Below are 14,827 nucleotides of genomic sequence, written 5' to 3' on the forward strand. Positions count from 1 at the left end.
ATTCTTTCTCAAACATGCACCTTTTATTCAAGTAGAAAGTCTCAGCGTTATTTAATAAAGCGCTCTTTAAGCAGAAGGTACAGCAGCGACAGGGCTAAAAGTTTTAATTTTCTTAAGAATTCGGAAAGTTTAGATTGTTTTCCTCTATCAAAGTGGCTGGAGTCCTTGAAGGGCGAGGAGCGAAGAGGAGGGGGCGAGGGCGGAGACAGCCGGGAGCAGCAACAGGTCGAGAGATGAGATCGATACGGAGGCTGGAGCTCAGATCATGCGCTCTGCGAACTGCAAACATCATGCGTCTGGCGGTCGTCCTCGCGCTGTCATTCCTAACACCAGGTATGTCAAAACAAACTATTCGGTGTATATAACTGTATCCTTTATGTTCACGTCATCAATTTACTTGTCCATATAAGACATTTACATTACAAAGACTCAGTAAGACAAGTACTCACGCTTGCCCACCTAAAGCTATGCAGAGTTAGAATGGTAAATGTCAAATCCTTGTCACTGGCGGAAAATGTTATTTCCTTTGTTATTATCCATATAACTATTTCATAGCAACAATAAGTTCAGGATATAACAAATATAAAACTATTTTTTGTTTCTTTCTGCCAATAAATTTGAATGTGGAATATTTGTTTATTTTAATAAATTGATTCTGTCAAATCTAAATGCCTGTATTGTAAAGAATAATACTACTACAACGAACAAATTTACTACAAAATAGCATGTTAACATTTAAAATAATTATATGAAACACTGAATGAATACTTTCTGTAACATAAGTATTTTAAGTTGAAGTATGATGATTTTTCTAAGATTAAAAAAAATACTTAAAGTAGATTTCGTTAATAAATTTAAAAGAGTGTCTTAAAATTAGAATCATAATTTATCTTAAGCGTAATGGATTCCAGGTAACAGTGACCTGCTTCGTGACAGCGTGCATGTGACGTCAGCGGCCGCGCGGCCTAACAATGAGCTTTGGTGCTACAAGTGCCGTGCTGAAGAACCCGAGGATAAGTGCGCGGACCTCCGTCACAACAACTCCGCACTTATACAGAAATGCCATAACGAAAGAAGAATGTGCATGGTGAAAATTAGTAGTAGTAGTAGTTATTAATTTATTTATTTTATTTTTTAATATTTTATTGCACACAATACAATATAACATTTTAGAATATTTAAAACAAATATGCAATGGCGGCCTTATCAGTAAAACCTATTTCTTACAGGCGACCGAGAATAGAGGAATTTTTGAGCTAAAGACAAAGCAATTGATACTTAAATACTTTACGTAATGAAAATGTAATTCTATAAAAATACGTAAGCTTATATGCAAATTTGCATTTTCCTTAATTGATAAACACTAAGTATTTTCTTGTTTTTTGTTGAAATGCCGAAAACATGAGAACTGGTCTTCATGCACTTGAAAATAACTAAAAATTCGCGTCTTACAGAACCTCGAATCTTAATTTATATTTTTGTGACTATTTTACAGGAAACACATTTAACCGTATACGATAGAACTTGGTTTGTAGACAGTTGACAATTCGGATACATCTGTAGGTACATGCAGTATAGAGATACGAAAATTTGTCGATTATTCTAACGTAGGTACATTTAATACAGGTCTTTTATTCAATATATTTCCTTATTACATTTTTAAATATATTTTTAAAGAAGACAAATATATTTAAAAATATAAAAATAGTTGTCCTCCAGTGGTAGGTTGAGGTCCAGGTAGTTAAGGTTTCAGGCTGAGGAACCTCCTCACAATGCGGGCCGTTTCAAGCAACACTGCCTTTTGAATCCGACCCTTGATCCAACAGTCAAGCGAGAGTTTCTTAAGGTGTTGGTCGAAACTCTTCGCTAATAGACCATTGACAGACACAACAATAGGAACAATTATTGTTGAGTCTACATTCCACATGCCGGTAATCTTGCGGGCAATGTCTAAATATTTACTTTAATTTTCTTTTTCCGCCATTACGAGATTATCGTCATGTGGAACTGTAATGTCAACAATAATTGCTCGGCGTGCTGACGGTCTACTAGCACTATATCAGGTTTATTGGCTGCAATAAACCTGTCAGTGACAATACACCGATCCCAGTAAAGCAATGCATGACCATTTTCAAGAAATGGCGTTGAGTTATATATAATAAAGCATCTCATTTTCAACGAGGCCGTATCGAATAGCAAATTGTTACTGGATAATCCTGGCTATATATTATTATTACTGAAAACAGCACCGATACTTTTGTATCTATACTACATTCTTATTCCTTACTTATAAACACATTTTCTCGTGACATAGAAACCTAATTCATTATGAATTTATAAAAACTGTAGTAATAGGAGGTTATGTACCAAGACTTTTATTCTATACAATAAGGTCGATAAAAATCTCGAGTATTTAAATTATTGTATTCTAATACTATAAATATGTATCATCAAAATTTTTAAATCCTAGTCAATACAGTTTATCTTTTTCAACATAACATTTAAACTTAGTTATAATCTCCTCTTTGTTAACATATTTTCATTAAAATAATTCATCTCGTCATTCATTGTTATAGGTCAAAAGATTCTCATACACAACGTCCAACGAAAATTCAACAACTGCTCTCAAGATGTGGGCTTTAGAACGCACCTGTACGAATCACTGCGACCCGGGATGCATCGTTATCGGCGAAAGAACTAAACTTTACGCTTGCACGTCTTGCTGTACTTCATCCCTCTGTAATTATGGATCGGGAGCAGATAAACCAACCTTCCATCTCCTTGTATCTATCTCTCTTCTCATTATGTTATTAATATTATGTCAATAACCTTAAAAGATATGTAGATAGATAGTTTAAAAATTTCAATCTTTTAAATATTTTAAGTATTTCCTTATATTGCAATGAATATGAAGGCATTATCATCTGCCTAATATCACTAGCTTTTAAAACCAGACGTGAGATACTTCATAATTTTAGGTGCTTATGTAATTTGATACCTACATTAGGTATTATAGAAATTTTAAATGAATAAATAATTTAATTAACAATTTGTTTTTTTTTTTTTTTTAACTCAGCGTATAATTTAAAACTGAATTGTACGACGAAAGCCTTTGCATTTATCATCTCATCATTCAATTTGTGAATAAGATAATTATAATTTTATGAAGTAGGGTACATAAGACTCATTCTGATTTTAGTTGTTTTATAATATACCTACATATGCACAAGGTGTTATCTAAATAAATTTTGTTTCGTTATAGTGAACTAAAGAAAGTATTCATTACATACATTCTTCGAGAAAGAAAGAAAGAAAAGAAAGAAAGTAGCTTCTAGTGCCTATATTATTGTTACAATTTATAACTAATAATAATGAAATAAAAGATATTAAAGACTCCATTTTTTTTTTCGCTTACGAGTAAAATTTGTAGAAATTTCGGAATACGCATTTACCTCTTTAATTTTAAATTATTAGCTAATAATAATATTAACAATAAATTATGAAATTATAAAGCCGTGTGGTTCCCGGCAGATTAGAAGCCTTTCCGATTCCCGGCTCCCGCCAGCCACCCGCGCCGACCAGCACCACCACTTGACGGGTCAGTTAATCTACCATCCCCACCAGTTGGCTTGGCGCCGGCGGTCTCAAGGGACTCAGCATTCGGCGCCCGCCGCTGGTGTAGTGCGCCGCATGTGATGGACAACCGCAATAAATGAAAATGGCATGCGTACGTACTATAGGGCTGTCGGAGGAGAAACCGGGCGAATTGGCTACCGGGCGATAACATCGGCTGCGTGCTTGAGCCAAATGTAACTGTCACGGAACAGAACCTGGTAGATCGAGCTCGATACATACAGCGAGTATTTGACGCCGCTGAGCTCGAACGGTTTCGACGTGAGGCTGCTCCTGAAGTCGAACCCGTTTCCACAGTGCGCGACGCAGTGTCAACGCAACAAGAAAGCTATTAGGCTGTTACCTCTCTATTTGGAAGGCAGTCTCGGCTTGGAGGGTACGGGTTCTATTTTATCTTCGGTGCCGCTCTAGCAGTGCACCGCCTTGTCAGAGCCAAGACCCAAAAGCCTGGACGCGCTACTCATAATAGTAGCGACGTACCAGCCTGGAAGAGGAGAATAGAACGCCGTATCAGCCTGGCCAGGGCCCTCATTGTTAGGCTGCTAGCCTTCAGGTCAGGCAACACAAGGCCAAAGATCGTGCGCTCCGTTAGAATGGTCTTCAACGGGCTAGACGTCAGCCCCAATTAGCCTGACATAGCCGATAGACTAACGGAGCGCATCGACGGCCTGAAGCAGAGAATTGCGGCATGGGGAAAGCGCATTCGCAGGCATTCTGAGAGAGTTGAGCGCTTACGACAAAATCGCCTCTTCGTAAGTGATCAGAAAAGGTTCTGTAGAAAGCTGGAGAACCCGATAGCGTGCTCTGCTTCCCTAAAACCAAGTACGGTTGACCTCATCGCCTTCTGGCGCAACATATGGTAAAGGGAGGTGGAGCATGAGGAGGGCCCTTGGATTGCGGCGGTTCAGGACGTGTGTGCTAAGATCGAAGCGATGAACCCGATCGCATTCACAACGGCGGACGTCAGTGGTGCGGTCCGGCGGGCTCCAAATTTGAAAAGTCCGGGGGCCGATGGTCCCTGCCATGCGACCCTTGCTCGACAATACCAAGAGACAATAAATCGGAGGAGACTCCCGAACCTATTCACTACCGGGATCACTCACATAGCTCCTAAGTCCACCAACGCCGCTGATCCTCCCAACTACCACCCCATAACATGTCGGACCTCCATCTACAAGACACTGACGTCCGCTCTGAGCTGTAAGATCTCACGACATATTGGTGAGTTTAATATCTTGCCTGCAGCTCAGAACGGATGTCGTGGAGGCGGTCGCAGTACAAAGGAGGTCCTTCTCAGTGTCTCTGTGACGGGCCAGCTTATCAGACGCAACCGTCGGAACTTTACGGCCGCCTTGGTTGACTACAAAAAGGCTTTCGACTCGGTATCTCATTCATGGCTCCTGAGGGTCCTCGAGTTGTACAAGATTGACGAGGCAGTTCGAGACTTCCTCGGAGTGTACATATTGCAATGGAGTACGATCCTTTGTCTCCAAGGCGAGAGACTGACGGGTGCGGATGACCCAATCAGGATACGGAGGGGTATTTTTCAGGGTGATTGCCTGAGCCTCCTATGGTTCTGCTTATCCTTGAACCCTCTAAGCACCCTGCTGAATCGTTCGGGGAGACTTTCAGTTTCGGAGGAGGTCTTCCACCTTCTCTACATGGATGACCTCAAATTGCTGGCACATAACGCTGCACGCCTGTAGGAACTGCTGAAAATCACTACGGAGTTCAGCAGTTCCATCAGGATGCAGCTTGAAGTAGATAGGTGTGCGGTCATGCATGTAGACAGGGGTCAGGTGACTCAATCGGCGCAGCTTAGTCTCGAATCGAAATCCTTTAAGACCCTTTCAGAAGCTAAATCTTACCGACATCTGGGTATGTCACAATGCATAGGGGTGAGGGTGGTGGACATGAAACATGCAGTTTGCGAAATATTTTTTGGACGGCTGAAAAAGTTCTTCGGAGCTATTTGTCGGGAGCCAACAAGGTCCGAGCCTATAACGTGTAAGGTGTACAAGAGAGTGGCCATGACCCAGGGGTCATGGCCACTCTCTTGTACACCTTTGGCATACTACGATGGACTCAGACCGAACTTGACGCCCTGGACAGAAGAGTCCGCGCAACTATGACGCACTATAAGTCGTCGGTCATGAGACTGTACATCCCGCGGAAGTGTGGTGGGTGAGGCATGTTAAGCGCTAAGACCATGCATAACCGCGAGGTGTGTAGCCTCAAACGATGAACGAACTAGGACGATTCGCTCGCAGTCAGGATGCAGAAGACGGCGTTACTTGACTCGGCTAGGATTGTCTTCCGATTTCTCAGCCTACAGTGCTAACCCCCGGCCGTTCGATCTCCCTGCCTGGTCATATTCCTCCACCCGCTTATATTTATTTAAGTAAGTATAAGTAAATTTACTATCTTATTTATATGAGTATGTATTATATATACCTATCTATTTTATATATTAAGCGGGTGGAGTTACATCCAGTCAGGTAATAATAATATTCTTTATTGTACACAATTAAAAACTGAAACATAAACTTTCATATAATTATAGGTTAGGTTAGGTTTACGAAAAAAATTACGTCAGGTTTAAACCTAACTAGTTGTTGTAAATTACCTCAACTGTCACCAAAATATACTCTTACTAACGTTAGCACACAGTATCAACGGTAATTCTTAGATTGACTTCCTATGACCGCCCGGGACCACTGTGCAGTGCTAAGAATCGTACTAAACTTCGTTTTATAGGAACGCTGGCGCTCTACTCGTGACATCTTGGCGTCAAATGTACCCGTAGGTGTAGATAATATATTGTATAGGCATATTAGAAAAGCAAGAATGTAATGTGAGAATAGTATTTATTATAAAGAAATATAGATTTAAGATTACCTATGTAATTTTCGTGAGAATGCACTGCACCAACGCTCTTTAGGATGAGCCGTCTTTGTTCTTGCCTCTTCAGAAGACGCCTTTCTAGGTACCACCTGACAAACTTTCTACCGAGATACGGCCAGCTGACATTATTTTTCATTCTTAGTAACATATAAACTATCACCAGGTAATTTTTTAGTTGAGAGGAAATCATTAAAAATATAATTTTTTTTTTTCATGTTCAAGCAGCCAGCTGACGTACGAGTATACTCCACCGTATTATGGTCAGCTGACTTTATTTTTCTGCGAGAAATTAGGTAAACATATAATCCGACAAATTTTAAAGTGGAAGGAAATTAGGTACTAAGAAACTTTTTTTTTCTCCATGTGTGGGAGGCTGCCACTGCTTACCCCACTCACGGAGTAGCATTCGCTTCAGCCTATAATATCCCACTGCTGGGCGTAGGCCTCTTTCCCCATGTAGGAGAAAGATCAGAGCTTAACCCACCACGTTGCTCCAATTTTGGTTGGCGGATATATTTCAAAATATGAGTAATAATCGCTATCAGGTGTACATAACAACTTGGACCGACCGACAGCTTAACGTGCTCTCCGAGGCACGGTGGGGAGACCCAAAAGGACTGCACCAACACCCAGACAAAACCTGTATGGCCAATACAAATATTTATCATGTGCGGGGATTGAACCCGCAACCGCCAGCGCAACAGGCACAATCCATGGCTTGGACCGTTGGGCCAACGCGGAGTCGCATTGACGGTCGTGAATATTCATAATATAAATCCCGAATGCATTTTACGAAGTTTCGATTTATAGGAAATTGGTCATAAAAAGCTGTCACTCGTTACCGTACCATCATTATGTTGTTCACAAACTTAGCAAGATAAATAAACTGACGGCGCAGTGAGTACAATGAACACAACTATGTTGCATAAATGAAAGAATTAGCTCTCGTTTTTCATACAAATTTTTCGGATAGCTTTTTCCAAACCCCAAGACTGGATCTAACTTTTAACGGACCGTTTAGAATTTTTTAGAACATTCGCTCAACAATTTCAATTTTTAAACTATTTGATGATATTTTACAATTGACTGTATAATATCTAAATGATGTAACATCGCGATAATAGACACGAAGTCGTGTGCAGATAGGTAGTACCTACGTAGATTATGAAGCCTTATAACTGAATTGACATCATAACCTTCAGTGATTCACCGTAATTTTTCCATAAAAACAAATACTATTGTGGCTAAGTTAAAACGAAATTGTTTAGTTATCTAATTTTTTCTCTATTGATAGGGATTGTCTGTGAAAGTTTGCTATTGATGACAAGACCACCTTTGCACTTTTTTTAGGTTAGAATATTGTTATTTTCCTTATATAATTTCAAGTGCTAAAAAAATAATAAAACCAATTATTATTATATAAGTTAATTTATTATGAATAAACAATGCAGAAGTAAATGCACAAACTTGCAACTTAGAACAGTTATAAATTTATATAACATTGGAATGACCCTCAGTAAAATTCAATATATTGTTAAATCTTATGACTGGGAAGGTGTTTTACTTGGAGAGGACATTATATTAAACTTAAAATATCGCATTATGTTTTATAAATATTACAATATTATCTTAAGAAAGCTGACCACAGTCTGCAATGACAATCTTTTGCGATGGCTTGCCAGACTGTGAACCCAAAGCTTCAACTTTCTTTACGACATCCATGCCCTCAATAACATTGCCGAAAACGACATGTCTACCATCCAACCAAGAAGTCTTCACAGTGGTAATAAAGAATTGGGAGCCATTAGTGTTTGGTCCTGCATTGGCCATGGATAGCACTCCGGGGCCAGTGTGCTTCAGAACAAAGTTCTCATCAGCAAACTTCTCTCCGTAAATGGATTTTCCTCCAGTACCATTGTGGTTTGTGAAGTCACCTCCTTGTAACATAAAGTTGGGGATGACACGGTGGAAAGTGGAACCCTTGTATCCAAATCCTTTTTCACCAGTACAAAGTGCACGGAAATTTTCGCATGTTTTGGGCGTAACATCAGCTTTCAACTGTAAAAAGTATAGTTATTTTTATACCACGAAAGTAGGACAAACGAATTTTGATAGTTAATAATTATTAACATTTTTAATTTTGTATAAGTTCTTATATTATGCTATAAATAAACTTTTAAAATGTAAAAAACCATGTAATAAAATTGAAATAATTATAATGATGATTCACACACATATTTATTGTCCCGCCATTACTGTCTTAGCGTATATCACTACTAAATTACAGGGACAACGGATACCGCGTGCTACAGCGCAGAGGGTATCAATTCAAGAGGTCAATATATTCTAGAATTTTCAATAGGTATTAGATATGAATCGTGGAATTTTTACTCTATAACGACTTTATCAAGGTCTTCAAGGAAATGACCTTCACAAAGTAATCTCGGATGCTAAATATGAATTACTTGTGCGTTAAACAGCGCCCAATATAAAGAAAACTAAAAACGATTAATACTACACAAACAAATTTAAAAATAATAATCGATAATACGATCAAAATATTCCAGCAAGATTTCGAAGATATGTTACACCTATTTCTTACAGCGTGGTCGGTCTAACACGCCGGCCGGGTGACAACTCCCACTACAAAAATTCAATCATATTTGAAACTAATCCTTACCTCAATAATAATTCTCCCCAATGGTGAGCCATCGGCTGTAACGTCGAAGTACACTCTGGGCAACGACATGTTTAACACTTCTTTCGTTTTAGTTTCACCGACCTAGGTATAAAGAAGCGCAGCAGAATGACGATGCGTCTCTCTTCGATGCCAGGCGGAAATTAAGAGATTCATAGACAAAAATTTGTACACAATTTCCGCTAACGTTCAGAAACAAAGTAAGAGGCATCTTTTATTTTTACAAAGTATAATGTATAAATTTATAAAAATGTATTTTATTAAAAAAAAAAATAACAAACTGAAACTTACAATTTGTTTTTTTTTTTAAATAACATCTTACTGTTTGTAATTTATTTTGATTAGTCATTTATATTTTAATTAATAAAATAAACATTTATTGCTTTTAACATTAAAAAATTTATTACTTTTCGTCTTAAACCTCACTTTTTAAACCACGGTCTTAAATACACGTTAGGAAACTAAGTCAAATTTCAATGGTCAAAGCATGGAGCATAGAGAAAAGGAGACCGATCGCTACGTACTAAAGCATAGCCCGCCTGTCCCTAAAACTTGTTTCAGCCACCAGTCTGCGCTGCTGACGGTAAGTTGCCTCTGTGAAGTTAGCTGTTTATGTCATGTGCTTATGAGTACAAGTAAATGAAGTTAGTTGAATAATGTATTTTGTAAACAATGTTTACAAATTTTCTTTGCGGCATTTGTGAGAAAATAATCGTGCTCCGTAATTTTTTAATTTTTGACCAAAAGAAACATTACAAAATGGTGAAACATTGTATTGTGCGTGGATGTAAAAGAGATTTAGCATCTGATCGCTAAAATAGAATGAATTACTGAAAAACAATTTGCGTCAATCATCTTTATTCAAAGTACCAAACTACCAAAGGTAATAATATCTTCATACGTTATTGATTCATAGCTGTACATTGGAATACTGAATATGTAAAATTATTATTTGCTTAGTTAATCATGTTTTTTTAAATAAATTAATCTTTATTGAACTTTTAAGAAATTGTTGAAATTAAGGTTAATTACAAGATTTGCAAGTAATTACATTCTCAAAATTTATTCATTCACTTTCAGAATAACGTATTGAGGGAAAATGGGTAAAAGCTTTATCACAACAATTGACTCCAAATCAGTTTTGTGTGAGAAGCACTTTCGCGAAGAAGATATTAAGAAAATTGATCGATTGATTATTAATGGAGCTGAAATTATCATCCCTCGCGAAAGGTGGACTCTTGAATGACAATGTCATTCCAATAAACCCTCACGATTTGGAAAAGGACATTTCTGAAGAGGTTTGAATGCCAAAATTTATTATTTTTAGATGATATTGAAATATAAGAAATATCAAATCTGTTTACTTTACTTTAAAGTTGTTTTTTTTTTTTGTTACAGCAAGTTCCAATAGTGCAAAATGACATTAATAACTGACCAATCGAAAAACCTGGATTATACACAACCCTTGTTAACCCTTTGACTGGTAGAGACGTTTTTCAGTGTCATTGAAATAATAAGTAAATTTTTCGGTTCATTGCACCTTATTTTATTTATAAAAAATGTTTAAAAAATTTTTTTATTCTTAGTTATAGAAAAAAACATGGTGGCAACAGGATTGCCACTGCTGGTACAGGGGATACCATTATTGATCATTTTGATGAAACAATTTGAAACAGGGTGTAATGCAAAGGGCTACTTCGCACCGATCACACTGTATTTTAGACCTTTTATTGTTGACTTTGGTGCTGCAGTAGCGACAGCGTTTATATCCATCTGTTTCTTCAGGCCAGTGCTCACCAAGTCTTCCAAATCTTACTTCATGTGGAACTCCAAACTTCTGTTTTTGTCTTTCTCCACTTTCATTTACTTTTTTCTTTTTAGACACATAATTGGGCAATGACTTGAATGGCCGTTTTCTATAAGTAGTATTATCCACCAACTCCCTTGCAAGAGCCAGTCTAAAGTCTTTTTGTTTCATTCTGTTGTGGACTCTTGTATTATTTTTGTGCAAAATATGAGCATTGGTAATTGCAACATCAACTAAAAAATAAAAAATTCTTTTCCACCATTTTCGACTTTTTCTACCAACATTGTACTGACCTCTTTGTTGGTCAAAACGGTCCACCCCTCCCATACGAGCTGTATATTCTGTTATCAATACAGGGCACTTGATAGATTTTTTAGACCCATCTTTTTGTGTTCTATTACATGTTTTTTTTAATTTTGGGTGGAAAGCTGTGCTCACCACAGTAACTGGCTTTGTGTCTTTCCAAACAGCAAAACCAACATTCCCTCTGACCCTCCATTTCCACTTCCCCTTTTTCATTTTCTTGATTTTTGTGCTTTCCTTTTTTGCTACCTCTGAAAGTCTTTGATCTTCTTCTTTGTCACCAGTATTTTTAGGTTTTTTCACTAAAAGAGGTAAACCAACACGCTCGGTTCTAATTGTGGCTGTACTGTAGACGCCATTTTCATAGAGGTATTGAAGAAGGTCAACACTGGAAAAATAATTATCAAATGCAACATGACCTAAATAATCTTTTGTAAGAAGAGATTCACACAAGGATTTTACTACTTTCTCCCCCAGTCCAGTTTCGCTTGTATCTGTTTTGCCAGTATATATTTCATATTGGTATAAATATCCAGTAGTGCTGTCAGCTCTGCACCATACCTTGAACCCCCTCTTTATCGGTTTCATTGGCATGTATTGTTTGAGGGTTGATCTACCCTTAAATTTTATCATACATTCATCAATGCTTTGGGAATTTGTTTGTACTGCATTTCTTTGACACAGAATGTTCAACCGATCAACAAGTGGTCTCACTTTATACATTTTGTCGAAATTTGGACTATTTCTAAGTGGCATTTGTGAGTTATCATTTACATGTAAAAATTTTAATATTTTTTGAAATCTCTGTAAAGTCATCGTTTCAGCTATTTCTATAACTTGTAATATGGGGTCACTGGACCAATAGTCTTCAATTGTTGGAAGTTTATGAATACCCATCTGTATGATCATACCAAGGAATGCTTTGAATTCGCCCTCTGATAACTCCTGCCAGTTTTGTGCGTTACAAGATGCTGCATATCTGTTTGTCTGTTCAACTATATTCTTCACAACTTCTTCATCAAAAAAAAGTTCAAAATATGTTATAGGTCTTGTTCTATTAGGTAAACTTCTACTTGAGCGTAATGGCACAGAATCGAAAAATTCTATAGAGGGACTTTGTTCCCAATCTTGTTTTTTCCAGTCGATTTCATCTTCATCAGAGTTTTCATCTGATGATGAAGAAAAATCTGAAAGAGTGTCTATAATATCTTGTCTGTCAGCAGGAGTAAAGAAACTTTCATTAGACGTTGAAGGTTGGACTAATATAGAAGGTGATTGTGATCTTTCAGGCAAATCAGTAGAACTGTTGGTAATTGTTGTACTAAGCAATAAATCTTCACCTACTAAAATTCGTTCCAGGTCAGTATTATTAGCACTTTCATTATCTGATACCTCAGCATCGTCTTCAGACACCATGCCATCAGGAAACCCAAAGAGATCTTCGAGCTCCTCTTCTATTTGACGGTCCGTCAGTTGCTTTTTTCTACTCATTATCTGAAAAAATAAAATATATAGTGATAACTAATTAATTAAATAAGCACACAACAATGAAATTCCTCAGTAGCACTAAAATATATATTCAAACTAAAGGAGTGAACTTATAGTTAGTGGTAGGTACGAAACTGGTAGTGGCAGCTCTATTGCCACCATATTTGACGTCGTTTTACAAGAAAACTATGAACTAATTTGCTGAAATAATGGCTGAAATGCTTAGTATATATCTTCTAATATAAGAATTATAAAAATACTTACGAAAACTGTGGCACTTTTCAGAGATTTTTGTTGATTTACTGGTCATCGAAAAACAACCTCAATACTAAACTTCGCCGTCGTCTGTCACAAATCGTAAACGTCAATCACCTGTTGCTTTTTTTTTAGATAGCGTAAGGGTACGTTCGAAAAATAGTTTCAAAAACATTCTAACGATTATGTGTTACCAGATGTAAATAATATTTTTTTAATCATGGTGGCACACATATAGCCACCACCAGTCAAAGGGTTAAAAATCGTTCAAGGTAACAATTTAAAAGAAGATTCTCAACCAGCAGGACCCCATCATATGGAATCACCAGAGATTGTAACAGCTAATAATGTAAAAGACTTAGATATTATTATGTTTATCATATTGTTATAGATTTGCGAGATTTTAATATTTTTTTGTACATAAATTTCAACATTAGGTCATTATCTCGAACATGTCTCCACCATCATGTGTTACACTAGAAGAGATCCATGCTCATTTTCACTCAATACTGATCCAAGGATGGTGTTATTTTGCTTGTGATGAAGAGTTGATATTATATAAGATATGAATTTTACTATTTCCAATAATCTTTCAGTGAATGTAAATAATTTTCTCATGCTTTTTTGAATAATTTTATCTATTCATAATGCATACAGAGCATTTTATAAAATTTATTAAGTTTTGCTCACATAATCATTTCTGATACAACAGGTTTCTTTCTCTCAACAACCAGAAATTGTTATTGATACTACATCATCTATAGAAGATATAAAAATGTATATGGAAACTCTGCAAGCGACTATTTTATGTAAAGGAACTGACATACACTATAGGTACGATATATTTTCTTTCATTTCTTTTAATATAAATAAAAATCTCATACTATTACACATTCGGTGAAAATTGAAAATAAACTTAAAGATTCACCTAAATCGAGGCTCCATCTAGAACTGTGACACCTGAAGTAAAAACAAGCATCAAGTACATCTTTTAGTAGTAGTGTGAAAAGAAAGAAAGTATCTACATTACCTTTAAAAAATTCCAAATCATCTTGTAAGTCAATAGATATGTGTTTTAGGTAGCAGATTTTTTTTGTAATTATCTAACTGTATGCAAATGAACTTGTAAATAACGTAAATACATTTATAAAGCAATTTTATGAAATAAAAAAATATGATATTTTAATTGTTTTTTATTTATTTTACTACTATGTCGTTAAATCTAGCAAATTTTGATTTTTAATTTCTACTAACTATCACTCAATATTGATACTAATTCACCACTTCGCCAGTAAACCTGTATAGTAGTCACAATGCAAAGGCCACGTTTATATTGTCTCATTGTTAATTAAATAATTAACAGATAGTCTAATAATATGGATAATATATTTCTGATAATTTTAGTACTATTTACTGACTCTTAATTTACTTTGAGAAAAGTTGTATTTATAATTATAAATTATTTGAAGAAACATATTGTAAGCATCATTAAAAACAGTAATGTGGTGTTTTTATGATTTTTATTGAAAAAAAAAATTAATAAAACCATATCAAAATATGCATAATATTGTTCATAATTAATGAGAGACAATAATGTAATTTTTATACAAAAAAAGCTATAGAATGCTAAAGGTGGTGGTTGCGGGTTCGATCCCCGCACATAACAAACATTGATATTGGCCATACAGATGTTTGCTGTGGTCTGTTTGTGCAGTCCTTTTGAGTCTCCCCACCGTGCC

The 14,827-nt window shown here is 36.4% G+C and overlaps 3 protein-coding genes and 2 long non-coding RNA genes across 5 annotated transcripts; 3 read left to right on the top strand and 2 right to left on the bottom strand.

Annotated features, from left to right (window-relative positions):
* Window positions 1–264: 264 nt before the first annotated feature.
* On the top strand, window positions 265–3,049 carry LOC123654962. The gene is made up of 3 exons (XM_045590814.1): window positions 265–333; window positions 912–1,087; window positions 2,577–3,049. The coding sequence occupies exons 1-3, from the start codon at window positions 291–293 to the stop codon at window positions 2,826–2,828; spliced, it is 471 nt and encodes a 156-aa protein (XP_045446770.1). The 5' UTR covers window positions 265–290; the 3' UTR covers window positions 2,829–3,049.
* Window positions 3,050–7,949: 4,900 nt separating this feature from the next.
* LOC123655258 (peptidyl-prolyl cis-trans isomerase-like) lies at window positions 7,950–9,413 on the bottom strand. The gene is made up of 2 exons (XM_045591078.1): window positions 9,218–9,413; window positions 7,950–8,595 (listed from the first exon to the last, which is right to left on the bottom strand). The coding sequence occupies exons 1-2, from the start codon at window positions 9,284–9,286 to the stop codon at window positions 8,167–8,169; spliced, it is 498 nt and encodes a 165-aa protein (XP_045447034.1). The 5' UTR covers window positions 9,287–9,413; the 3' UTR covers window positions 7,950–8,166.
* Window positions 9,414–9,823: 410 nt separating this feature from the next.
* LOC123655261 lies at window positions 9,824–10,772 on the top strand. The gene is made up of 3 exons (XR_006743365.1): window positions 9,824–10,118; window positions 10,316–10,533; window positions 10,634–10,772. It is a non-coding gene; the product is annotated as an uncharacterized LOC123655261 (long non-coding RNA).
* A 25-nt stretch (window positions 10,773–10,797) lies between these two features.
* LOC123655257 (piggyBac transposable element-derived protein 4-like) lies at window positions 10,798–13,282 on the bottom strand. Its single transcript, XM_045591077.1, has 2 exons — window positions 13,098–13,282; window positions 10,798–12,839 (listed from the first exon to the last, which is right to left on the bottom strand). Exon 2 carries the CDS (start codon window positions 12,834–12,836, stop codon window positions 10,878–10,880), a length of 1,959 nt encoding a protein of 652 aa, XP_045447033.1. The 5' UTR covers window positions 12,837–12,839; window positions 13,098–13,282; the 3' UTR covers window positions 10,798–10,877.
* Window positions 13,283–13,349: 67 nt separating this feature from the next.
* LOC123655260 lies at window positions 13,350–14,274 on the top strand. Its single transcript, XR_006743364.1, has 2 exons — window positions 13,350–13,437; window positions 13,801–14,274. It is a non-coding gene; the product is annotated as an uncharacterized LOC123655260 (long non-coding RNA).
* Window positions 14,275–14,827: the final 553 nt, after the last annotated feature.

The sequence above is a fragment of the Melitaea cinxia genome, chromosome 7 (assembly GCF_905220565.1).
Source record: "Melitaea cinxia chromosome 7, ilMelCinx1.1, whole genome shotgun sequence".
NCBI lineage: Eukaryota > Metazoa > Arthropoda > Insecta > Lepidoptera > Nymphalidae > Melitaea > Melitaea cinxia.